Source organism: Syngnathus leptorhynchus, chromosome 3, assembly GCF_054491065.1.
Source record: "Syngnathus leptorhynchus isolate UIUO chromosome 3, UIUO_Slep, whole genome shotgun sequence".
Lineage (NCBI taxonomy): Eukaryota > Metazoa > Chordata > Actinopteri > Syngnathiformes > Syngnathidae > Syngnathus > Syngnathus leptorhynchus.
In genome coordinates this window covers 2,433,268-2,461,227 of record NC_141197.1, presented here as the reverse complement: position 1 = coordinate 2,461,227, position 27,960 = coordinate 2,433,268, and the positions used below count along the sequence as shown (strand labels likewise).

General features: G+C 39.6%; 1 protein-coding gene and 1 pseudogene across 2 annotated transcripts; both read right to left on the bottom strand.

Annotated features, from left to right (window-relative positions):
- Window positions 1–153: 153 nt before the first annotated feature.
- On the bottom strand, window positions 154–27,960 carry LOC147058850 (uncharacterized). Of its 2 annotated transcripts, none has more exons than XM_085907166.1 (10): window positions 27,835–27,960; window positions 25,993–26,263; window positions 23,553–23,973; window positions 22,816–22,923; window positions 21,186–21,382; window positions 18,991–19,190; window positions 18,856–18,914; window positions 15,111–15,278; window positions 2,918–3,145; window positions 154–2,753 (listed from the first exon to the last, which is right to left on the bottom strand). In XM_085907166.1, the coding sequence occupies exons 2-10, from the start codon at window positions 26,254–26,256 to the stop codon at window positions 2,611–2,613; spliced, it is 1,788 nt and encodes a 595-aa protein (XP_085763292.1). In that variant the 5' UTR covers window positions 26,257–26,263; window positions 27,835–27,960; the 3' UTR covers window positions 154–2,610. The 2 variants fall into 2 exon arrangements, 1 of the variants encoding a protein (XP_085763292.1); XR_015065615.1 differs by having other exon boundaries at window positions 2,607–2,753; window positions 2,918–3,054.
- LOC147058851 (uncharacterized) lies at window positions 5,513–12,970 on the bottom strand (annotated as a pseudogene).

The window sequence follows — 27,960 nt, the reverse complement described above, 5'->3', positions numbered from 1 at the left end:
AATATAATAATAATAATAAAGTAAAAGGAGTAGAATATAAGTGTGAAGGCCTTCGCCTTCACACAATAATAATAATAATAAAGTAAAAGGAGTAGAATAACATAAGTGTGAAGGCCTTCGCCTTCACACAATAATAATAAAGTAAAAGGAGTAGAATAACATAAGTGTGAAGGCCTTCGCCTTCACACAATAATAATAAAGTGAAAGGAGTAGAATAACATAAGTGTGAAGGCCTTCGCCTTCACACAATAATAAAGTGAAAGGAGTAGAGTAACATAAGTGTGAAGGCCTTCGCCTTCACACAATTATGCACACAGAGCCATTTCCCCAATATTCAAAAGTTCTGTGTTCGAGGACAATGGATAAATCAGCAGTTTTAGCTTTTCTTTCTTTAGAAATATACAGCACATTTTACAACAGCAGCAGCTGTAAAAAAGTGCTTCACATATAGCAGCGGGACAACCACAAAGACAGTGAAAACAGTAAATTGAAACACATATGTGTAAAAATTAAAGACACCAGACAACGATGAATAATAAATAGTTCCACTGCATTTCATTTACTATTAAGTCATTATTGCACATTAAATGAAGGTGTGCGACTAAAAAAAAGAATGAATACGATCAGTCTTTTGAAGAAAGTGCTAAGGAGCTACTTGGTGATGACCACACTGGCTTTAGCACTAAAACTCCCGGGACTGTCATTTTGACGTTTTTCAAATTTTGATGTGTTGTTACTCTGGTTATATGGCTTAACGATGTTCCTGGCTTTTTGACAATTTTATGTCTTTGTATATTTAATTGTATTAAAAATATGACAATATTTATACATACGTACATCTTTATTCATCTAAAGCTTTCACAACAACATTCACAATAACAATACGAACACAATAATAACAAACGGTAGAGGAGTGTGGTACCCGAGTGGTATGAATAATCTTTAGTTTATATATCTGGATAACTGTAATATATTGTCATCAAGTGGCCAAGGCACACACACCAGAATTTCGGTTTATCATTAATTTTCAAACATCAATCCATCTGTCCATCCATCCATTTTCTGATGCACTTGATCTGATGCACCTATCCTAGCAGTCTTTGGGTATATTCTGAACTGGTCTTCAACCATTCACACTCACAATCACACCTTCAGATAATTTGAAGTGGTCAATCGGCCAATCATTCATGTTTTTTGGAATGTGGGAAAAAAACAGAATGCTAGGAGAAAATCCATGCAGCCATGGAGAGAACACAGGAAGGCTGGAGATGGAATTGAACCCACAACCTCTGCACTGTGAGACGGACATGATAACCAGTTTATCACCATGCCACCCCATTTTCAAACAAACTGCATTAACACTTGTCAGTGAATTGCAAATAAAATTTAATTAAATCCATGTTGCCAAGAAGATAAATACAGCACACTCTCAAAACTTTTTTTTCCCACTCATTTATGCAAATATACTTCAATACATGTACAACGGTGTCTATTCACAGGAAAGGGCAAATATCCATAGCCAATGAACAAGGTGAATAAGGAGTGCAAACAGTGTGTTATGTAGTGGCATCTATTTCTTTAAAGGTGAAATAAAAACATAATTGGTACTTGGTAGCAGTTGACGATATGTCTGCACGTGTCAAATAATGCTTGGAGAAGCAGTGATAATACACACTCCAAAAAAAATAGTCAAGTCCATGCTCTGTATAACATTCGAGTTTGGTGATAAGGCACTAACCTTTGAAAATACTGACAAAAAAATACTCAATCTCCATAGAGGGACATTTTGCTTGCCTCCATTGCCAAACACTTGCTCATGTAGAGTTTAGTTGTTTCACGCATGTCAAATATACCGGATTCCCCACAACTGAATTTTAGAAATTTAATACTTAAAGTGTTTTAAATTTATCCACCATTCACTTTGTGTGCTGAACAAACAAAATGAATACATTGAAACGTCTAGACATGAATAAACTGTTGAATCTTCGGAAAAAGGCTGACTAGGGCTGTCATTATTGAATATTTTTCAAATTGCTTATTTTACTGATTATTTCATAGATTAATCAAATAATCTTATCCAATATTATTTGCATGAAAACGTTTTAAAACATTTGTTAATCGATTATTTCTGTTATTTATGGTATTATATAGTGATTAAAAAAACAACTAAACAACAGTAAAGTAATATCACACTTAATTGATGGTCTGCTTTCCAAAGGAAAAGCAGATGCTTGCAAGTGACTTATTTTGATTAAACACAACAGATATAGCAGTGTGCTTTCATGAAGGACTAGATATTTCAGATAATTATGACTTCTTGAGAGCCTGAAATCAGAAGATTTGGACAGTCTTGAGTTAAAAAAATGGCTATAAACATTTACTCCATTATTAAAATATGAGGCGATTAGTTTGATAACCGTTTGTTGATGATTAATCGATTAATTTTGACACATCTAAGACTCACTTCGGAGAATGTGTAATTTTGCTCAACACTGGCTGCTGGTAAAAAATTTTTTTTTAACTTGGCTTATGTGTAACTCAAATAGAATATATTTCCTTCACAGCAACTAAGCAAGACAGCTGAACAACTTTTCAGATGTCTCTGTATGATCAGTTTATCCACGCATAGGCATACAGGCCATTCTTTTTCCACAACCGACAGCGTGCAGCTGAATACTCGTTGACAACTGAAAGCTTGCTGGACAGGAGGGCAGTGTCTCCTGGGTAAGCTGACCACTCATCAGCCATTTTACCTGTATGAGACAGACGTTTTAACATTCTCACTCGTTATGAAATAATAAATAAAGTATAATCTACAGTTAGTTTCCAAATCCCAATTTCCATAAAACTCCGTAAAAGTTTTTTATTGTGTCCTTAGTCTTTTGACATTGACACAAGAACTGAATGACACTGTTACCTGTTTTGGCGAAGTTCATAAGATGTTGTGTTACAAGATCTTGGAAACTCTTGTCCTGCTCGGAGAGTGGTTTTCCCAGAACTAACTCCAGTCCCCCAAAGAAAGCAATGATATCCAAGCAGTGGAAAGAGAAGCGGCTATGAAACGGAAGCAGAGGAATAGTTGTGTTGACTGCTCCAGAAGGTGTGTATGTCACCACATAGCGATAAACAGGACTCTGAAGGGCAGCTGCAGAAACAAAAGTTAAATTAATGGGCAGTTTGATGCAGGAATCCTACACCAAACATACTCCACAGATTTTAAATAATACATCAACCCCTCAAAAATAGTATTTGCAGACTACATGTGATAATGGTAAATTATATAATTCGTTGAATAGCTGCTTATTGAGCAAACACACACACACAACATTGGTGGAGTGTTTTTAAAATATAGTATGTTTTTTTAGATGAGATTTGCGCTGGAACAAAAATTTATTTGCTTCCATTTTTTGTGGCAGGCCACATGATTATACCTTGTCACAATGGATACTTAGTGGAATTCCAAGTTTAAAATCATGTTTCAATAGATAAATTCTTGATAAATACTGGTGTGTCAAGGTATTTGTGGTGGAATCAACAAACAACCATTTTCAGATCTATTCTATGCATTCCTCTAAATCTAGAAATTGAAATATTTAGAAGGCCTGCACCTTCTCAAATTGTGATCAAAGCTACTGCGAATTTGTGACCACATCTTAACAATAGAGGGTTGATGTATTTTAAGGGTTAATAGGCTCATGTATTTTAATGTGATATAAAGACATGCTCTCTTTGCCTTAACAACCGTGAATATTTGAAGCTTATCCTATTTGAAGCAACCCTAACGTCCCCGTCGTGAGAGATGGTAACAGGTCAAGCTGGCAAATAGGGCAATGGTAAAGCTCATAGGCCAATCACCCGTGTAGTGGATTTAAAAAACGATTACAGAAACATTGGTGAAGAAAGAGAAACCCCACAACCTAAGAGATGTAGACTCTTCAAGCATACAAGCTGAAGAGGAAATGAAGCCGCATGCTGAAAACCATTTGGAGAGGGTGCGGTGGAATCTGCTATCCCCTAGGAAACCGACCAACATAGCAACCCGGAACATCAGGACCATGTTCGCAGCAGGGAAAACAAAAGTCATTGCTTGAGAGATAAGATACAAGGTTTCCATTCTTGGCCTGTGCGAAACCAGATGGACTCAGACAGGAGAAATCAAACTAGCCAGTGGCGAGTACATTCTACTCTGGACATGCAGAGGAAGCAGCACCACACACAGAAGGAGTGGCACTCATGCTCTCCAAACCGGCCCTCATCAGTTGGGAGCCCATCAGCTCAAGAATTATCACTGCAAGATTCCAAACCACCCATAAAAGAATCAACCTTCAAATTATACAGTGCTATGCACCTACCAACAATGCCAAGGAGGAAATGAAGAATAATTTCTATTTCTATTCTGCAGTCCAGGAAGGAAAAAGACCTAACCTTACTCATGGGCGACGTGAATGCCAAGGAGGGAATAAACAACAATGGATACGAGCTGGCCATGGGAAGACATGGATTTGGCACCATGAATGAAAATGGGGAAAGACTTGCAGACATATGTGCTGACACCAACCTGGTCATAGGATTGACCACATATGCATCAACCGGAAGTTCAGACGGTCTCTACTGGATGTGAGAGTAAAGAGGGGGGCAGACGCTGGATCAGACCACCACCTACTGGCTGCAAAACTCCAACTCGAGCTAAAGCGCCGCAATACCCCTTCTGGGAACAGAACAAAGTACAACATCCAGCTCTTCCAGGACATTGGAACAACTGAGCTGTATAAAACCACCCTTCAGAACAGGTTTCAAGCCCTGCAAGAACAACCAGTGAAGGAGTACTGGAACAGCCTGAAAAGTGTATGGAAGGAGACCTGTCTGGAAGTTTTAGGGAAAAGGACAACAAACCACAAACCTTGGCTGTCAACAGAAACCTGGAAAAAAAATAGAAGGAGGGCCAAAAAGGACACACTCAACAAATGCAAGAAACGAGCCAAGTCAAGTCAAGTCAAGTTTATTTGTATAGCCCTAAATCACAAGCAGTCTCAAAGGGCTTCACGTAGACAATCAATTGACAATTATTCTCAAAGCATCCCCTGATCTTGGGCTCCCAAAAGTCAAGTCAAGTCAGGTCAAGTTTATTTGTATAGCCCTAAATCACAAGCAGTCTCAAAGGGCTTCACATAGACAATCAATTGACAATAATTCTCAAAGCATCCCCTGATCTTAGGCTCCCAAAAGGGCAAGGAAAAACTCAAAAACCCCTACCAGGGGAAAAATGAGAAACCTTGAGAAGGGACCACAGATGGAAGGATCCCCCTTTCAGGATCACCAGGCTGCAATGGATGCAAAGAGGGCACATAAAATACATAATATGGAAATCAAAAAGTGGATGTCCAGGCCAAAGCGAAGAGCTGTCGGAGGTGCCTTCGATTGTCCTGGCAGTGTCCTCTAGGAGGGTATTCCGCTGCAGTTCCCTCATGCTGAATTGGTCCACGAGAATCTAGATAGCCGTCATCAGCTTGGGTGTCACCTAACCACCTCCCCAGCCGGGGAGGGGTGGGGGGAGTGGGGTCGGGGAGAGGGAGCAAAACAAACTCCAGCCGAATCGGCTACTACAGGTTAATTAAAGGCCATATCATAGAAATACGTCTTTAAACGGGTCTTAAATGTTTCTACTGAGGTAGCAGTTCTAATATCCATTGGCAGGGCATTCCAGAGCTCTGGAGCCCGAATAGAAAATGCTCTAGCCCCTCCAGACATTTTCTTGGCCCTCGGTGTCACTAAAAGACTAGCGTTTTGCGAACGAAGGTTACGAGACGGAACATAAGGAAAAACTAAGTCGACGAGATATGAAGGCGCTAAGCCATGCAACGATTTATAGGTTAATAGAAGAACCTTGAAGTCACATCTTAAATGGACCGGGAGCCAGTGTAAATTGGCTAATATTGGGGTAATGTGATCAAATTTTCTTGTCCGTGAGCGAGAAAGGCTGCAGCCCAAAAGGACTATGAAGAATTTTTATTTTATTTTTATTTAACCTTTATTTACCCTGGCAAACAATTAAGAACAAGTTCTTATTTACAACTGCGGCCTGACAAAAGCAAGCAAACAAGGAAGTAAGTAAAAGTGCTAAACAGGACAAGAAAAACTACATTGAGGCACTGGCTAAAGAAGCACAGGAAGCAGCAGCAGCACAAAACAATCTCAAGGAACTCTACATGACCACCAGGAAACTAGCTGGGAAGTTCAGACAGAACAACACACAAATCCGGGATGAAGAGGGACGACTCCTCACCACCAAGCACTCCAAAGGTGGACAGAGCATTTCAGCGAGCTGTTGGATAAACCACCGCCCGACCAAGCAATAGAGATCCCACCAGCAGCACACCAACTCAAAATCAATTGTGCCCCCCAACAAGATCTGTGGTATAGAGGGCTATCAAGATGCTACGACGTGGCAAAGCCGCAGGGCCAGATGAAATCTCAACAGAGTACAGTGTAGGCGGGATTTCAGTGAATCGGGCGTCTGACTGTGTACTTGGGTTAGAAAAATAGCAACCAAATACCCACCAAAACAATGTTTCATGAGTTTCAGAAGAAATTAGATCACTATTGAGCTTGAGGTAATATATACACTACTGTTCAAAAGTTTGGGGTCACTTACAAATATCCTTATTTCTAAAATGAAGTTGCTATTGTTTTAATGAGGATAACATTAAACTACCGTATTTTCCGGACGATAAGTCGCAGTTTTTTTTTCCATAGTTTGGCCGGGGGTAAGATTTATAATCAGGAGCGACTTATATGTGATATTATTAACACATTACTTGATCATTAACATATTACTTACAAGTATAGTTGATCACTTCAAGTTATTTCCACTTTAGACCCCATGAGGTTGCACTAGGCCTGTGGAATAATTGGAATCACAACTTACAATGAGTCTGAATCCATTAATTGACTTCCGGAGTCAGCGGCGTTGTTTATAACACAGAGGACAGAGACTGACACAGAGGACGAAGATTTTGATGGATTTAATGATTTGGAGTGACACGGATGGTTTGATAAACTTGTTATTTATGTTATATTTATTTGATATATAGTTTATTTAGTGTAGCAACTTGCGTATTGTTAGAGTTCAGTAGTTTCCGATTGCCTGGGGAGGCCATGAAGGCAGCAGGGGAGAGGAGACGATTGTTGTTGGCTCGTATGTTGAGCTCTTGTTTTGTGAAATAAAGAGCCGGTTACCAATCCCACAACCTGCCTGGTACTTCGGTAACGCTACAATATAGTTATAATTGAAATAATTGGAACCACAACGACGGCGAGTCTGATGTCAGCGGCGAATGTACTTCCTGCGTTTTTTTTTAGTGACACAGAGGACGAAGATTTTGATGAATTTGATGATTTGGAGTGACATGGATGGTTTGATAAAATTGTTATTTATGTAATAGTTATTTGATATATAGTTGATATATAGTTATATTGACCTGTGGAATAACTAGAACCACAACTGACGATGTGGCCGACGTCAGCACCGCATGCACTTCCGGACTCATCAGCAGCGTTGTATACACAAAAGACGAAGATTTCGATGGATCTAATGATTTGGAGTGACACGGGTGGTTCGATAAAATTGTTATTTATATTATAGCTATTTGATATATAGTTTGTATATAGTTATATTGGCCTGTGGAATAACTGGAACCGCAACTGACGACGTGTCTGACGTGAGCGCCACGTGCACCGGAGTCAGCAGCGGCGTTGTTTACACAAAGGACGAAGATTTTGATGGATTTAATGATTTGGAGTGACACGGATTGATTGATTGATTGATTGATTGATTGATTGATTGATTGATTTCTTTATTTCGAACATCCAAAACAAAAAGAAAAATAAACAGAACAAATAACACTTTAAAGTGGCATATATAAGTCCATACAACAAACAAACAAAAAAAATAAACCAACAGAAAAAATTATTAAATAAATAATAATAATACATAAATAAATAAATCAATAAAGAATGCTCAAAAAGGAGTAGGAGGAAGCATAGCTTTTTGGATTCCTACCCCTTTCTCACTTTATCCATTAAACCAACGATTCAACATATACTGTAATTCTACAACAGAACACAAGTAGACCCACTTTCACACTTATTTTTCTGTTTCATTTTTACTTGTGTGTAGCCCTTTGGCACTTTTAGCCTTTGTACCCGCTAAACAACATATTTTTGTACATTCTTTTAAACTGGTGGATAATTGGACTTTGCTTGAGTTCCTCACTTAGATTGTTCAATAGTTTGACCCCGGTTATAGTTATACAGAAACCTTTTAAGGTTGTTCTTATGTTTAAGGTTTTGAAGTTGTTAATTTATAACCTCCCTCCAGATTCCGAAATAAGTTTTGGATATTTTCTGGTAGTTGTTTTGCTTTTGCCCTATACATGATGATCGCTGTTTGATAAGATACTATGTCAGTGAATTTCAATCGTTTGGATTGTATGAAAAGTGGATTTGTGTGTTCCAAGTAGTTGACTTTATGAATAGCCCTTATTGCTCTTTTCTGCAGAATGATAAGTGGCTATAGTGAAGTTTTATAAGTATTCTCCCAAACCTCAGCACAGTCATGCAAATAGGGCAAGACAAGAGAACAATAAAGTGTACGAAGTGAATGATAATCCAGTAATTCTTTTGCTTTGTATATGACTGCTTTACGTGTTTGATGTGTGGCTTCCAACTCAGCCTGTCATCTATTATAACCCCAAGAAATGTGTTTTCCTGCACTCTTTCAATTGCAGTCCCATCTATTTCTATTCGTGTCTTTATGTTCTTTTTGCCAAATACCATAAACTTGGTCTTACTTACATTTAATGATAATTTGTTCCAGTCGAACCACATTTTAATTTTTTTTCCTTTCCTCATTCAACACTGATTCCACTTGTTGAATGTTGTCACCTGAACGAAAGATATTTGTGTCATCTGCAAAATTGACGAGTTTTAGTTCTTTAGAGACTTTGCACATGTCATTTATATCTCAAAATAAATAATTTAGGGCCTAAAACTGACCCTTGTGGAACACCACGAGCTATGTCCAAATATCCAGAGCAGCGATTACCCAACTTTACATACTGTTGCCGTTCTCGCAGATAATCCTTTATCCAGTCTAATATTAATCCTCTTTGTTGGGTCTTCAACATTTACAAAGAATTTCACAGAGGCAGAGAGTTGTCTTCAATGGCCACAAAGCTTTTGCAAAAGGACGGTGATCAAACAACAGCAAGTGTTGCTCAAAAACCGTGCCCTTCTCCAGGCTGGCCGCTTTTTATTGAGTAAATACAATGGGTGGGGTTTACACAAATGTATAGCTTCTCATTGTTCACAGCACTCAGTTCAGCTCATGGTAGCAGGAAACTAAGAATGTCATTACTTAAGGCGAGCAGTATGGACCTGAACAATGATGTCATTGTTCAAACCCAAGATGTTCTTGCTTAACGACTCATGGCTCCAGGCATATGCATCCTGTCCCATGAAAAACACCATTGTCCTTTAAACATTCTATAGTGGTTGGAAACTCCCTGGACACAAGGTCAAACTGCCATACAGCGAACATCTTGCATTAAAGCCATGGAATCTAATGATAATGTATCACATTTTTCCCAACACCCTTATCCCATATTTTACTAATTTATTGAATAGTATATCATGATTAATTGTGTCAAAAGCTTTTTTGAGGTCAATGAAAACTCCTACTGCATGTCGTTTGTTGTCTATTGCATCGGTGATTTCCTCAATTGATTCCATTAATGCCTGTGCTGTTGATCTGTTTACTCTAAAACCATATTGGTTCTCTGCAAATAATTTATGTTTTTCCAAAAATCCATCCCTTCTGCTGTTAAAAAGCTTTTTCAATATTTTTGAGAGTTGTGGCAATATTGAGATACGTCTGTAGTTTGTAAAGTTGTGTTTGCTCCCAGTTTTATAAAGAGGAATGACCTTAGCAATTTTCATCTTCTTTGGGAATGTACCAGTTAAAAATGACAAGTTTCAGATGTACACAAGTGGCTTTGAAATCCCCTCAATGATTTGCTTAACTAACATCATATCAATCCCATTGCAGTCGGTAGATGTTTTATTTTTGCATTGTTCTACAGTGTTAATAATTTCATTTTCATCAACTGCCTTCAAAAACATTGAGTGAGGATTCCTTTCTATTAATTTATCTCTGTTGCCTACATCTGGCGCTGGAATCGGTATGTCTTTTGCTATTTGAGGTCCAACATTTACAAAGAACTGATTAAAACTATTTGCCACTTCTTCCATATTATAATTTTCTGTATCATTTATAACAAAATATTTAGGTAATTTGTGTTGTTCGCTACCTTCTCTAATATTGTGATTTAGGACAGTCCATATCCCCTTAATATTATTTTTGTTATCCTCTAATTTATTCTTATAATATTCTTTCTTACTTAATCTTATAACATGAGTTAATTTATTCTTATATCTCTTATATTTATCTTTAGCGCCTTTTGTTCTCTGTTTTATAAAGTTCCAACAGAGTAAATTGTTGTTTTTACAGGCATTTCTTAAACCTTTTGTCAACCATGGACTGTTCTTATATTTAGTTTTTTTATTATATTCCTTGATTGGACAATGCTTATTATATAATGAAGTGAATGTAGTCATCAATTTATGGTATGCATTATTTACATCTTTTTCTTTATATATTGCATCCCAGTTCTGTTCCATTAATTCATGTTTTAGAGTAGCAATTGTCTCATCTGTCCTAATTCTTTGTTGTTTATACACCCCAATTTCAGATTTGAAATTATTGTCCTAGACTGTAAACACTGGAAGGTGGTCAGTAATATCAGTAATTAATAACCTGCTTGTTGTCCTGTTTTCTATTATATTGGTGAATATGTTATCTATCAGAGTAGCACTCTGTGATGTTACTCTCGTGGGTCTAGTGATTGCAGGAAAGAGACTCAGGCTATGCATTAAATTTAAAAAATCATCAATATTTTGTTGCTTGTTTGGATTTAATAATCAATGTTATAATCCCCGCAAATAAAAATATTTTTGTTGCCTTTTTTGTATAATCACACTTTCTATCCATTCTGTGAATGTCTCAATGGTAGAACTAGGAGCTCTATAGACACAGCTTATAATAATGTCTTTTTTCTTTTCAACACAAATCTGTATCGTGAGATATTCAAGAAGATTGTCCACCACCTGTGTCATAGCCTCTACAATCTTGAATTTCATATTCAAATCAACATAGATTGATTCACTCCCCTCCCTGAAGGACATTTACACATCCCGTCTCACCCGCAAGGCGACCGTGACTGTGTGTGATGTGAGTCACCTCACTCACTCTTTGTTTGATCTTCTGTCCTCTGGGAAGAGGTACAGATGCCTGCGCTCCCGCACCACCAGACTCGCCAACAGCTTCTTACTCCAAGCTGTCAGGATCCTGAATTCTCTCCACCCTCGGCTGCATAACGTCCTGTTCTTTTGCGCTATATTCTGGCTGTCTGCTGTATGCGCGCTTGCTCCATTTTGCTCCTCTTATTTATCTATTTATTTATTTATTGTTTATTTATTTGGGTTATTTGGGGTATTTGCTTATTACTTATTCATCGCTCCTGTCTATTCATTTTTACTCTTTGTACTATTTGCTTGTATGTGTTGTGTAATGTGTCTAGTCACCGTGGGACGGTGGGAAACGTAATTTCAATCCCTTTGTGTGTCTTAACGTGAAGAAATTGACAATAAAGCTGACTTTGACTTTGAGATTGCAACACCACCCCCACTTTTACTCTGTCTGTTATTATGTATGAATTCATAGCCTTCCATCTCAAAGTGCATTCCCTTCTCAGTTGTAATCCAGGTCTCAGAAATAGTAATTATATGAAATGGTTGGTTGAATGTAAGTAATCCCGAATGCTACTAGAATTTTTATATAGACTCCGGCTATTGAAATGGATAATAGATAGCTTATCTTTTGTTAAGATGTCCGTATTGTACTGATCATTGCTGTAATAATAACGTGTTGTTTGTGGTGGAGAAGAAATGATTGTCTGGGTCGATGTCCTGATCTATGTCCAGAGTGCTGCTTTCATTGTAATCAAACGTTAGTTGGAGTTGTTCATGTTCTTGTATCCACTGTGTTACATGTCCATTGTTGCTTAATGTAGGTTGAGTAGTGTCCCTGAGCATTATGTTTATGTTTTGTGTTGTTATCTCCATTCAGTTCCAAGTCCATTCCAGTTGATTTTCTATTGAGGATACTTATTCAAGCTTTTCCAGTTCTCAATACTCCTCACCATCAGTATCTTGCCCTCTTCTGGTGATCCATTTAGTTTGACGTATATCTTGCAATTTCTGGTCCATGTACTCTGTATTTTTCCCATTCTTCTCAAGTGACGGCTTTCTTTGCAATATCCGCATTGGTCTTTGTCAAATGTTCATTTATGTAGAAGTCTGTGCCTTTGAGCAACTTACCCTGCTTTAGAAGTGCAACTTTGTGCTTTCTGTTGACAAATTTCAGAATGATTGCTGGCTTGTCATTACTGTTTCTTCTGGGCAGTGGATGACATGCTTCAACCTGGTTGGAGTCCATAGTTATTCCTTTAGTTTGCAGAAACGCAGCTACCTGTTGCTCGGCTGAGCTTGCATCTTCCTCACAGCCATCGTTACCTGCCGTCACTGCCCTTACATAAGATATAGGTTTAATTGCTATTCCCGTGATGACAATGTCATTTATTCTTGTGTATTGCTCAATATCCGCTACCCGACTTTCAAGGTAGGCAAGCCGCTTGTCCTTCTCAGCATTGAGCATACGGAGCGTCTTTACCTCTTCCACCAGTACCGAGATGTTTTTCTGCTGCATCCTTACAGCTGAAACTTCTTCCGAAAGGAAGTCAAGTGACCTTTTTATGTCCTCGACCTCCTCCGTGGACATGGCTAGGTTTTTTTCGGCCCCATATTGCTCACGTTAGTCGTAGCTATCTCTTTTCTGATGATGATTTGATAATTTGTTATTTATGTTATAGTTATTTGAATAACTGTTAATATGTTACGTCAGGCACGTGGTCAGTTCCTCGTTTGTGTTAATGTAACGTTAGCATACCGTATAGTTTAGCCTGTTGTTGCCTGTTCTTGGTGTTGGATTTTGTCAAATAAAGTTCTCCCTAAAATGCGACTTGAACTCCGGTGTGACATATATGTTTTTTTTCTTCTTTATTATGCATTTTATGGCTGGTTCCAGTTGTTCTCCTGAGCGACTTGTAGTCCGGAAAATACGGTAATCAAGAATACATCTCTACATTGTTGATGTGGTAAATGACTATTCTAGCTGCAAACATCTGGTTTTTAATGCAATATCTACCGTATTTTCCAGACTAAAAGTCACTCCGGAATATAGGTCGCATTAGCCATAAAATGCACAATAACGTGAAAAAAAAACATATATAAGTCGCTGCGGAGTATAGGTGGCATTTTGGAGGAAATCTATTCGACAAAATCCAACACCAAGAACAGACATGAACAGCAACAACAGGCTAAACGCTAGGTATGCTAACGTGACATAAACACAAACGAAGAGCTGAGAACGGGTCTGATGTAACATTCAGTTATTCTAATGACTATTACATAAATAACACGTTTATAAAACCATCTGTGTCACTCCAATTCATTAAATCCATCGATCGTCCTTTATGTAAACAATGCCGCGTATGTGCCGCATATGCGCCGCGCAGCTGACGTCGGACTTGTAAGTTGCATTTCTAATTATTCCACAGACCCATGTAACGATATATAAAGTATATTTCAAATAACTATCATATTACAACAATATTATCAAACCGTCTGTGTCATTCCAAATTATTAAATCCATCGATCAAATTCCTCGTCCTTTGTCAACAACGCCGTGCGTGCGCCCTGACGTCAGCCTCGTCGTTATTCCACAGATCTAGGATATAACTAAATTGTAGCGTTAACAAAGTCGACTTCCAGGCGTGCAGCGGCATGGACTTCCATCCCCGGAGGTGGCATTTCCAGCCACGGAGGTGGAAGAGAGCTCCATTGAATAGGCCCCATCTGAGTCTGTCTGAGCCCCATCGGCCGTCCCCGGACAGTCACCCGGCCGAGCGCCGACCCCCGACTTCCATCCACGTTGGTGAAAGAGAGCTCCGTAGAGTAGGACCGAGCGTGCGTAAAAGCCATGTCCGAGCCCCATCCACCGTCACCGGACAGCCACCCGGCCGAGCGCCGGCCCTCGACTTGCATCCACGGAGGTGAAAGAGAGGTCCGTCGAGTAGGACCGGGCGTGCGTAAAAGCCATAATAGTTTTTCAAACCTTCTGTGTCACTCCAAATCATTAAATCCTTCAAACTATTCGTCCTCCGTGTCACTTACAAACAAAGCCGCTAATGATGCCGGTAGTACGCGGGGCCCTTCGTCATCTTCGTCATCCCGTGATTGAATTTTTGTCCTTTATGTAAAAAACTGGCGCACTCAAAATTCTAATTACAGCAATCCCTTGCTACATTGCGGTTCGTTTATCGAGGTTTCCCTTTTTGTTTCTTTTTGAATTTTGAATATTTGTGAAAAAATTCAAATATAAGTTGCTCCTCAGTATAAGTCGTGCCCCCCCACCCAAACTAAGAAAAAAAACGCGACTTATAGTCCAAAAATTACGGTACATAGGTGTATAAAGGCCCATTTCCAGCAACCATGCCTCCAGTGTTCTAATGGTCCATTGTGTATTCTAATTTTGTTAGAAGGCTAATGGATGATTAGAAAAACCCTTGTGTTTGTTAGTTTTCATAGAAAACACTAAATTGTCAGGGTAATGGATGATCATGAATGGTAGCATAATCATGGGAAGCTTAAAACAGCATGATACAGCTCATGATCTCTCAATCAAGCCATTTTCTGCATGTTAGCTGACCTCACCATTTGTGCCTATTCCTTGTCCTTGTATAAAATTGCATCAAGTATTTTCATGATTTTAGTTGTACAGATCTAGGAAAGAAAATTGGATTCTAACTGCAAAGGTTTTTGCAATCTATCAGGACAAATTTATTCACGACTTAATGATTAAGAAGATAATTTACCTGCAGCCCTCTGGGCTAGATCATTGTTGGGACATGTCACTCTCATGTCAGAAACCATAGTCGTGTATGCTCTCTCAGGACAGCGGTCTGGTGTGGGGCAAGGGTCGGAAGAAGGATAAAGCTCTAATGCCGCTTTGGTAAGATTCTCACTGAATGACTTGAGTTTTTCTGAAAGGAGACAGGTACAGGAAACATGTATAAAAATAACATACTCACTTTAAATACATTTCTGATCATTTCCAACTCTGTTCTAGATTCTATTAAAGATTCTAGATTCTAAAATAAAGGTTTCTAGGTGCCTAATAAAATAATGTATAACATACTTTGGACAAAATATCCTAAAGATCAAGAATTACATCATCCAGCCATCCATCTTCTGAACCGCTTAGTCCCCACGGGGGTCGCGGGCGTGCTGGAGCCTATCCCAGCCATCTTCGGGCAGCAGGCGGGGGACACCCTGAACCGGTTGCCAGCCAATCGCAGGGCACACAGAGACGAACAACCATCCGCACCCGCACTCACACCTAGGGGCAATTTAGAGTGCTCAATCGGCCTACCAAGCATGTTTTTTTGGGGGATGTGGGAGGAAACCGGAGTGCCCGGAGAAAACCCACGCGGGCTCAAGGAGAACATGCAAACTCCACACACTCCATTACTCATCATAATTTTTAATTAGCCCTGTTCAGAGCAGTTTTAGTCAGCATTCAAGACATATCGAGGTGTGCACAACAAGAAAACATACTCCTGTTACCTTGGAAGTTGGCTGTTCTCATTGTCAACCTTTCTCTCACGGCAGTTTGAAACATGACTAGGACTGGGTGACAGAATATCTTTTTCTTCCACTTGGTGTCATTTAAAAATTACATTTCGCTAAAAGCTGTCACACACAAGCCTCAGCCAGTAGCCCATTATTAATTAAGAAAAGAAAAACAGGGAAATGACACTGTGGAAAGAAATTGGAGGCTGGACTCAAATTAAACTTTGATGTCAAGCAGCGGACCACCAGCTACGACACCACATTTTATGGCCAACTGCGGTCGCCGTTTTTCCTTCGCGCAACAAGGACCTGCTAGGACAAAGAGATCTAGATGCCTAGATGATGCATTTAATTCAGTAGCAATTGCTCAGAAATTACAAGGGAAACTCAGTGTCCCCTAAAAGTTGGGACGCAAAAGTGCTGCGTGACAATGCATTGATCACATGATGTACATACTCATGTATGCTTTAACAAGGAAGCTTGGGGCCAAAACTATTGTGTAAACATATTTTCATGGTTGATTTATCCAACATTATCAACTTTTTCCAGCCGTATATGATAGTGGCTCCATGTAATCTGGGTGCTTTTTGCAACAAAATGGCTGTTATTTGTCCAATTTGTGAGGGGAGAAACAAGGTGTGAGGCTAGTACTATTTAAGGGTGTATTCAGACCAGAAAAGTCCTTTAGCTGTTTGGTCCAGACCAAAAGCGGACTTCATTCTATTTGTTTGGTGCGGTTTCTATTCAGACTACATTTTGCAAGTGAGTTTCTATTCAGACTACATTTTGCAAGTGAAGTATATTTTGCAAACCGACCCATGCTTGTGATGCTCTGTGCTTCCATTGGACAGCAATGACCAGCACACAGTGCACAGACCCAGAAATGGAGGAAAACATGTCTTCTGCGCTGCATTGCTGGTCTGGATATTAGTGCTGTTGGTTCGGATCTACGCTGTTTGTATTGACATCTGATTTCGTTTGGAAGCGGACCGAGACCACTTTAAAAAGTGGATCTGTTTCTTTAATCCGTTTCAGGATTTGTTTGGGTGTATTCACACCCCCACAAAAGGTCTGGACCAGCGTTACAATCGAACCCTGGTCCGTTTAAAGTGGACCAAACAGTTAGGTCTGAATACACCCTTAATTAGCTTGGCTGTGATGTAACAGTAGGACCAAATTCTGTCCAAAACTTTTCAGAAAGTGGCAGCTCTCAAAAAAAATTGACCAACAAAGTATTTCTAAGACGTTTGAATAAAGAGTACCGTAATTTTCGGACTATAAGGCGCATTTTTTTTTTCTTAGTTTGGGTGGGGGGGGCGATTTGTACTCAGGAGCGACTAATGTGATTTTTTTCACAAATTTTCAAAATTCGAAAATCCGCAATGTAGTGAAACCGCGATAAACGAACCGCGATGTAGCAAGGGATTACTGTCATTTGAACTGCAAGTGACGTCACCCGTGCCGCGCGGCGGTTGTTTACATAAAAGACAAAGGATTCGATCACGGGATGACGAAGATGACGAAGGGCCCCACGTTTGTAGGATTTAATGATTTGGAGTGACACAAGGTTTGAAAAACTTATTTATGTTATAGTTATTTGATATATTTTATTTCGTGTAGCAACTTGTATATGTTTTTATTATTACAGTTCAGTAGTTGTTGGCTCGTTGAACTCTTGTTTTGTTAAATAACGGGGACGGTGGATGGGGCTCGGACATGGCTTTTACGCACGCCCCACGAACTACCGGCATCATTCGCGGCTTTGTTTGTAAGTGACATGGAGGACAAAGAATTTGAAGGATTTAATGATTTGGAGTGACACAGAAGGTTTGAAAAACTATTATGGCTTTTACGCACGCCCGGTCCTTCTCGACGGGAGCTCTCTTTCACCTCCGTGGATGGAAGTCGGGGGCCGGCGGGGGACGGTGGATGGGGCTCGGACATGGCTTTTACGCACGCCCGCTCCTATTTATGGAGCTCTCTTCCACCTCCGTGGCTGGAAGTTCAGTAGTTGTTGAACTCTTGTTTTGTTAAATAAAGAGCCGTTTACCAAACCCACGTCTTTCCTGGTACTTTGTTAACGCTACAATATGGTTATATACTAGATCTCTGCAGCGCACGCGTGGCGTTGTTGACATAAAGAACGAGGAATTTGATCGATGGAATTAATGATTTGGAGTGACACAGATGGTTTGATAATATTGTTGTTATATAAACCCACGTCTTTCCTGGTACTTTGTGAACGCTACAATATCGTTATATACTAGATCTCTGCAGCACACGCGTGGCGTTGTTGACATAAAGAACGAGGAATTTGATCGAAGGATTTAATGATTTGGAGTGACACAGATGGTTTTATAATATTGTTGTTATATAAACCCACGTCTTTCCTGGTACTTTGTTAACGCTACAATATAGTTATATACTACATCTCTGCAGCGCACGCGCGGCGTTGTTGACAAAGAACGAGGAATTTGATCGATGGATTTAATGATTTGGAGTGACACAGATGGTTTGATAATATTGTTGTAATATGATAGTTATATTGAAATATACTTTATATATTGTTATATGGGTCTGTGGAAATGCAACTTACAACGGGTCCGACGTCAGCATATGCGGCGCATACGCGGCATTGTTTACATAAAGCACAAACAATGGATTTAATGAATTGGAGTGACACAGATGGTTTGATAAACGTGTTATTTATGTAAGACTTACTTGAATAACTCTGAATGTTACGTCAGGCCCGTTCTCAGCTCCTCGTTTGTGTATATGTCACGTTAGCATACCGTATCGTTTAGCCTGTTGTTGCTGGTTCATGTCTGTTTTTGGTGTTGGATTTTGACAAATAAATTTACCCCGATAGTACGACTTATACTCCAGTTCGACTTATATATGGGTTTTTTCACTTTATTGTGATTTTATGGCTGGTGCGACTTATACTCCGGAGCGACTTATAGTCCAAAAATTACGGTATGTTGTTACCTGTCACAAACCACTTGTAGTCCCCCCAGGTCCAAATGGAGATATTTTCAGGTGCTGGACTGCAGAGAAAACAGCAGCTTTATTACAGTTACAACAAAACTATAAAAGAAAAACCTGAACAAGGTCAAACTTCACCTGAAGTCCACTTCCTGCTCTGTTGTCCCAATGACAAAGGGAACATCATTATAAGCTCCTTTCTTTTCCCATATCTCAAAGGGTGACGCTTCGAGGACATACCCATCCACTACTGCAACAGGGCCAAAGAACAGCCCCCTAGTCGGAAGATCAACCAGCTTATCTGCAGCCCAAGATGGGTATTGGTGCCATGGGATAGCCTGTCAAAACCGTGAGTAAATCCATCATGAGCAATACATTTCTTTTTTTTAGAGTGCTATGTTAAAAGATTATCATTTAACTTGTTGCTTAACGTTAGTACATCAATTTTTACTATTTGATATTCAGTCCATAAGCATTGCCTAATCAGAGACTGTTTGCATACACATACAATATGTTCAGTCATGGATACACACTGTGTTGATCTTGTTTTATAAATTCAAATACAGTACTTAAAACAAAGAAGTAGACCACAGATAAGAAATCAAGAGTATAATAATTATTGGTAGGCAACCGGTTCAGGGTGTCCTCCGCCTACTGCCCAATGACCGCTGGGATAGGCTCCAGCACGTCCACCACCCCCATGGGGACAAAGCGGTACGGAAAATGAATGGATGGATAATAATAATAATAATAAATGACTACAATAGGTATGAAACATAATTGCATTTGTGTCAAGTATTGATCCACAAACTGTAGAATTAACCGAGAAGACGTTGGAAAACATTTTGTTTGGGGTTTAAATTATTTGAAGTAGCCACTGCATTAATAATTTAGTTTAAATTAGTACTGACTTGTTTAATAGCGTGAGTCCTTTTAAAATAATAAAATTTAAATCAAAGTGAGGTGCAATCACAGCCTAGCAAAACATGCCTTACCTTTTTGACTAATGTTTTATGTTTTATTTTGAGCTGCTTCCAAGTCATTTCTTTCTCCTGTTGAATTGCACCTAAATGAAAATGAGATTTCATTCCTACTTAAATTCATTACTATAGACCATGCTACGATCTTATGGTTCGATGTTACATCAATGAAATAGTACATTCAAACTTGCGCATCGAGCAGCAATTTTGTCCTATGACGTCTCTCTCTTCTTCGCTATGAGCAGCTGTATGAGATGTGCGGCAAAAAAATACATTCGTACTCGCAGTAAGCCTGCATAAGGACCAATAAAGTAAAATAAGGTGATCTGTTTAGCCTCAGTTGTTATGGTGACTCGTGGTATTGGGGCTCGATTGATAATGGCTTTTTGTAGGAGTTGTGCACGCGTGTAACTCCAGGTGAACATACTCAGACTCGATTGAACTCAGATCTGCTTTTCTGGAACCGAATACTCAGAGTCCCCCATCTCAGGGTAAGTCAACTCTGGGTTCAGGGATAGACTCAAAGTGTGTTGAACCTGCTTTTTGGAATACCCCCCACCCCCCGGTCCATTGTTCCACGGCCAGGACAAAAAACACACTGCTTCTCCTGAATCCAAGATTCGACCTCCCGACTGACCCTTCTTCATGCCTTTTAGGAAACTCAAAATTTTTACCTGCAATATTTGTTTAATGGAGAGACTTCTAAGGAATAAAGAATTAATTTTAAAATACTTTTACTGGTTTATAAAGCTCTGAATGGTCTAGGGCCCAAGTATATTTCTGACCTGCTGATCCCTTATGAAACATCCGGACCTCTCAGATCATCTGGCACAGGTCTGCCAGAGTCAGAACTAAACAGGGAGAAGCAGCGTTGAGCTTATATGCTCTAAGTATCTGGAACAAACTCCCAGAGACATGCAGGCCTGCTGCAACTCTCAATGTTTTTAAGTCAGATCTGAAGACCTTTCTGTTTGCTACTGCCTATTGCTGATTTTATTTTAATTTACTCTGCACTGTAACTCTGTTTCAATCAATTGTTTTGAATGTTTTTTTGTTGTTGGTTTTTTAACTGTGCCTTGATGCTTTTAATGATTTCTTTTTCTATGATGCCTTTCATGTTTTGTGTGAAGCGCTTTGGATTGCCTTGTTTCTGAAATGTGCTATACAAATAAACTCTCCTTGCTTTGCCTTGCCTGACTTTACCAGGGAAGCTGAGGGGTGAGATTCCTCTGTAGTTAGAAAAGACCCTCCAGTCCCCCTTCTTAAAAAGGGGACCACCAGTGATAATAATAATAATTTCTTGCTGAGATTTTGTCAGTTGTTAGTTAAATTTGGGAAACTCAACATTTTTACCTGCAATATTTGTTTAATGGAGAGACTTCTAAGGCATAAAATGTCCTTGCAGCCTGTGTTGCTCAGAAAGATCAGATTGTCCGACTCAGCCTGTTCCAGAGTGGCATTGTATACATACGAGCCACTCATATCTACTGCTGCATGGAAGAGATCCTTTGCGAGAGGTGACATCATCAGGGTCCATACAGAGGTTCCACCTTACAGAGAAGAAAACATTAAAAGAAGTCGTAGTTGAGTAAACTTTTCTGAGTGTAATTTATAAAATAGCAGCAAAACATGTAACAGTGGGTTTATTTAAGATGATTCTATAAGGTCAATAACTTCCTTTTATTATATCTATATTACCTCAAGTATAAAAAATTAAAGTTATGGATTTTTTTGCAGCCAGAATACTGATTGGTAAAGCCTGGTACACAAATATAATAAACATCCATTTTGAAAATGTGAGAGACACTAGACATGATCATGAAAACTTAAGTGTTTGTTTTTGCTTTCTTAAAGTAGATACTTGGGGGGGGGGGGGGGGTGTCCAGACTCTTTTGAGTAAAAATTTGGCCTGTTGGCCTACGCTGACCTGAAAACATGGTGCAGCCAGATTTGTAGAAAATATTTTTTTTTTATCTATTAACTAGATAAAAGACCAAATTCTGTGTATTGGGGTTAATGCCTTGGAAGACACATGTGAATCCTGGCAACAGCGCAACCTTCAGGTCATTCCTAATAGGCTATCGTTCCATTGCACATGACAATCAGAGGCTGCAACTCAGATAACCTCTGTTCCACACACATACGGATTTGCAATAATCCTGGTATAGAATATTTTTGAAAAAAAAAAAAAAAAAAACTGCATTCCCTATCAAATTTATGAGTAGTGCTCCCTCACCACTTCGCGCTTCACCTATTACGGATTCGCTATTTAACTTATATATACAGCGTTTAAATACACATTGATAGAGTGGTGGTGAGCAACTGAGGACTATCGTGAGAGGCGGGGCAGCCGGCTGGGCGCAAGAGAAAGGCACCAACCGGGAGCTGAATCTTTAGAATCAGTTGACTCAAAATAACCGTTCAAAAGAATCGGTCAAAAGAATCGGTCAAAAGAATCGTTCAAAAAGAATTGTTCAAAAGAATCATTAACCGAAACCTTAAGTCACCTAGTGAAAATATTAGTTGCATAGTGGGGGAAAAAAACGATTTCCATCCATAGGCAGGCAATCTGACTATCCACCTAATAGCAGATGCTGGGTGAAAGATGTCAACAATATGGCGTCACCCAACATGGCACCGTCCATTAAAGGCCGAGCTAAGGAAAAGACCTGACAGATATACGTATAGTGACCCCAGATATTGACCTAGTATTACATTATTGCTCCCTTTCCAAAGTAAGACCTCAATGTGGGCTCTTCATGAGTACACTTTAATAAATTAAATAATCCTTTAGAAAATGCATTTTTTTGTGAGACATCAAATTGGCCAGCTGATCAAAAACTTTTAAGTGTGATAAATAAATGCAGTAAGTAGGATAAATGTGGAAGGGGGGTGGAATCAAGAAAGGTTAAAATGTTTTCATGGTACAGTCAGTAAGATTGGCATGGTAAAAAAAAAACTTCACAATCCATTCTTTTCTTACCTGAACTCTGGCCAAATATGGTAACTTTCCCAGGATCACCTCCAAAAACGTGGATGTTTCTTTGTACCCATTTTAATGCAGAAATCTGGTCCATGAAGCCATAATTCCCTATTGAGGAAGAGGAGGATTCTTTCCATTGTCCCATTTTTCAAGTCAGAAACAGACCCACTAACCAGATGTTCCTTTCAAACCAGGAGTGGATTAGACATCAAGTTCTCAATCAACACTTAACATGAGTGTATATTTACACTACTGTTCAAAGGTTTGGGGGTACACAAACAATTTAGTGTTTTCCATGAAAACTAATGGAATTGCACAAGGGTTTTCAAGGATTTTCTAATGATCCATTAGCCTTCACAATTACGCACAATTAGAAAACACTATAGACCATTAAAACGCTGGAGGGATGGTTGCTGGAAATGAGCCTTTATACACCTAAGAAGATATTGCATTAAAAACCAGACGTTTGCAGCTAGAATAGACATTTACTAATATAACACTGTATAGAGTGTATTCCTTATGAGTTTCTTGTTATGTTCATTTAAAAACTAGTGATTTAATTTAAAAAAATAAGGACATTTCTGACCCCAAACCTTTGAACATTTTAATCCAACACAATGTAAAATAGTGATCCAACACGAGACTGAAAGTCTTGACAAGACATACGAGGCTGATAAACTTGTGTTCTGAGTGAGAAACTCATGCTTAAAAAAAAAAAAAAACACAATACAACTGACCTGAAGTGTTTTTGTGAGAACCATTCCTGAGTATCTCCAGTGCCATGAAGCCAAATGCATTAAGTCTGTAGTTGAAGCTGACATAGACCATCCCAGTTTCTGCTGCAAGCTTCTCCGTGGGTGAGTAGCCTTGCTCACCACCACTGAACATGTGTAGTAGGCCTCCATGGATCCAGACCATGACGGGCAGCTTTGAGTCGGCCTTGAGCGTTGGTGTCCACACATTAATGAAAAGACAGTCCTCTTGGCCCATTACCTTGCCTGAACTTGACAGCGGTTGGACTTGAGGACACATGCTACGGAAACGGCTAGCATCAGTGACACCAGGCCTACATACTGGCTCGGCAGGTGGTGCCCAACGCAGGTTACCAACTGGTGGAGCAGCATATGACATTCCTTTAAAGGAGTAGGCCCCATTTTTCTGAAAATGAGAATAAAATTTTTGTCATTGCAAATTGAAGGCGTCAAAACAGTATTTTTGAACATAATCTGATAAAGCAAGACTGCTACAGCTACCTTTACGTTGTTCATCAATTACATTTTAAGGATGGAAATTCTGATTATTTTTTTCAAGCGTACTAGCATTAACCTAGAGAAATGTAAAGTACCATATTTTCCGGACTACAAGGTGCACCTAAAAACCTAAAATTTTCTCAAAAGCCGACAGTGCGCCTTATAGTCCGGTGCGCCTTATATATGGATCAATTTATGAATTTGTTGATCTATACTGGTTGTGCACAGTGCTCTGCCAAAATTTTCAGTACGTTTTAGTACAACTTGTAAATTAAAAGGTCGCATCGCTTACCAACATTACGGCAACCGTGGTCAGGGGGCGTCACTGAATAGCGGTTGTACCCGTGAGGGTATTTTATCTCAAAATAGGCTGCTCTGTTAATGTTTCGAGTAAATTTACGGATCGATATGGAAGGGAAACATAGGTAAGCAGTACCAAGGTGTTAGATCAAACTTTAGTCAGTTCCGATCATTTTTTAAGCCCTCGTTTAAGAAACGCGATTGTTTACACTTTGCTGAGGCTCATGGGAGTCTGCGAGCTTAGGCTCATGGGAGTTTGTGGGTGGCTAATGCTATAGTGATAGCTGTTATACGCACGAGGCTATTTCATATCAAAATAGGCTGCTCTGTTAATGTTTCGAGTACATTTACGTATCGATACGGAAGGGAAACATAAGGTAAGCAGTACCAAGGTGTTAGATCAAACTTTAGTCAGTTCTGATCATTTTTTAAGCCCTCGTTTGAGAAACGTGAATCGTGCGGGTTCGATTCCACCTCCGGCCCTCCCTGTGTGGAGTTTGCATGTTCTCCCCGTGTCCGCGTGGGTTTTCTCCGGGCACTCCGGTTTCCTCCCACATCCCAAAAACATGCTTGTTAGGCCGATTGAGCACTCCAAATTGTCCCTAGGTGTGAGTGCGAGTGCGAATGGTTGTTCGTCTCTGTGTGCCCTGCGATTGGTTGGCAACCGGTTCAGGGTGTCCCCCGCCTACTGCCCGATGACGGCTGGGATAGGCTCCAGCACGCCCGCGACCCCCGTGGGGACTAAGCGGTTCAGAAAATGGATGGATAGTTTGAGAAACACGATTGTTTACACTTTGCTGAGGCTCACGAGAGTCTGTGAGCTGAGGCTCATGGGAGTTTGCAGGTGGCTAATGCTATAGTGATAGCTGCTATACGCACAATGCTATTTCATGTCAAAATAGGATGCTCTGTTAATGTTTCGAGTACATTTACGGATCGATATGGAAGGGAAACATAGGTAAGCAGTACCAAGGTGTTAGATCGAACTTTAGTCAGTTCTGATCATTTTTTAAGCCCTCGCTTGAGAAACGCGATTGTTTACACTTTGCTGAGGCTCATGGGAGTTTGCGGGTGGCTAATGCTATAGTGATAGCTGCTATATGCACGGGGCTATTTCATGTCAAAATCGGCTGCTCTGTTACTGTTTCGAGTAAATTTACGGATCGATATGGAAGGGAAACATAGGTAAGCAGTACCAAGGTGTTAGATCAAACTTTAGTCAGTTCTGATCATTTTATAGGATAGTTTGAGAAACGCGATTGTTTACAGAGGGCTCATTGGTTATTGGCTAGTGGATGCATATCGCGACCCTAGTCAACCGCAGTTTGTTGCAGTATAGATTCTATTTTATGCGCCTTATAATATATAAAACATATATGGACAAAGTTTTAAAATGGGCTGTTCATTGAACGTGCGCCTTATAATCCGGTGCGCCTTTTGGTCCGGAAAATACGGTAAGTAATAAGGACCCTTCTTTCCCAGTGCAAATCTGACGCAAAGCATGGTCAAATTACAGTAATCCCTTGCCAGTTTGTGCTTCACCTATTGTAGCTTCACTACTACACTACTCGTATTTCTATAAGAAATTAATGGAAAAAATAACTTGCACCCAACAATAGACACTTACATGTCTTCCTCTGTATTCGCCGCAGTCAGTGGTCACTTGGACAAGTCCAGGAGGAAGTGTCTGGGCTACATAGCCCAAGTAAGTGGCCAGAATGAGGAGAGCAAGTACCCCAAGGCAGATGAGCAAAATGCAGCGTCTGGAAAGCACCAGGAAGGGGCTGATGTAGTGTCTGTGCCGAACATATCGCACCTCCACTTCATCTTCCTCCTGCACCAAGTAGCGGTACTCTCTCCTTTCCGGGACCTCAAACGCGTCCTCGCTCATCTTCAATCTACCATGAGACATAGAAAACACAAGTGTACAATATGATGCATTCCAGGTGACATGGCTTACAATGGCCTGATAAAGGTAAAGGAAGTAGGGTTTCTGCATTATTGTCCGAGATTCAGTAATACAGGATACACCCTTAAATAGTTTTGCCATAGCAGATTCATTCCACATTTGGAAGAAATGACAGAGAAAATGGATTAGCTGAATGGAAGGGTTTAGTTTCCTATTTCTAGAAATTGTTAGTCAGGCAACTACCATATACCTCATGCAGCTCAGTTCCCCAATAAGGCAGTCTAGATTTACTTTACAATTGCTAACTACAGTACTTAGTTTAAGAGAGGTGGCTCTGACCCTCCTGTTTCCATAATTTGCATGTCGTCTAAGCCAGAGTTTGTCAACCTTTTTTAATTCACGGCACACCTTTTCATTGGAAAAAATCTCGAGGCACACCAACAAAAATCTGTTAAGACGTAGCCACCTATATTAACAATAAAGTCATTCTTATCAAAGTGTCTTGATTAGGAATCAATTCAAAAACGTATTTTATCATCTTTTATATTTCTTCTTTTGAATAAAAAGTGCACTTGAAGTGCAATATTTGGAAAGATTTCACTGTTACAATATGAAAAGTTGCATGTACAAAATGTCAATCTCAGTACATTTTACTCAGTGTGAAACCTGTGCATGTTTGGATGAACACAGAGCTGATATCCTGGTTAATTCGTTTTCAAAAAATATTTTTAGTCCAATTAGGTGAAATTGGATAATTTTCTACGGCACACCTGACGATCACTCACAGCACACTAGTGTACCGCGGCACAGTGGTTGACAAACACTGGTCTAAGCAATGCTGAAAATGCTTTGGTGCGCTATCAAAGATCACACCAAATTTTAATCAAAAATAGGTTTTTGTGACCCCAATTTAAAGATGTTTTTGCTCCCCCCTCCCCCCCACACACGAAAAAGAAAAATCTGTTTTTTTGTGATACTTTCATGTTTTATTGTATTTCAGTTCAGGGATGGGGGATCTACCTGTTGCTGAGCCTAACCCTTAATTCATAAATACTACAAAATAATAACTACATCTTACACATGATACATTATTATTATTATTAACCATCCATCCATTTTCTGTACCACTTTGTTTTTCGGATGTGGGAGGAAACCGGAGTACCCGTAGAAAATCCACGCGGGCACGGGGAGAACGTGCAAACTCCACATAGGGAGGCCCAGAGGGAGCGTATTTCATAACTTCCACCCCATGCGCTCGTCAACGGAAGCATACAACCAAATCCCGAAATATACAGTTCTAAAATGTAAAATGTTCTCAAATTAACAGATTCTTCAAATAACAATACATGACGTAACGACACACAGTTACATTTCTTACAGATAGTGTATAAACAGGACTGCACTATATGCGAATCTAGCTCTAGACAGTCACAAGTAAATCATGTACCCATGTTTATCAAGTCGCGGCTTCATTTCGTAAACAACAACTTCCTCTGCAATAAGACAGCTCTTAAATTAGTTCGTGGAAAATACATTTGAATCTTCATTTTCTTTGCTTACCATGTACTGAAAAACAACTCTAAGACAAATAAACTCCAAAATGCTATCAGAAAGCTTCCACTTGAAAAGAAAAAGTCAAGCCATCCTCCACTGTCACTTTTAGTTCATACTCTGCATTACGGTAAC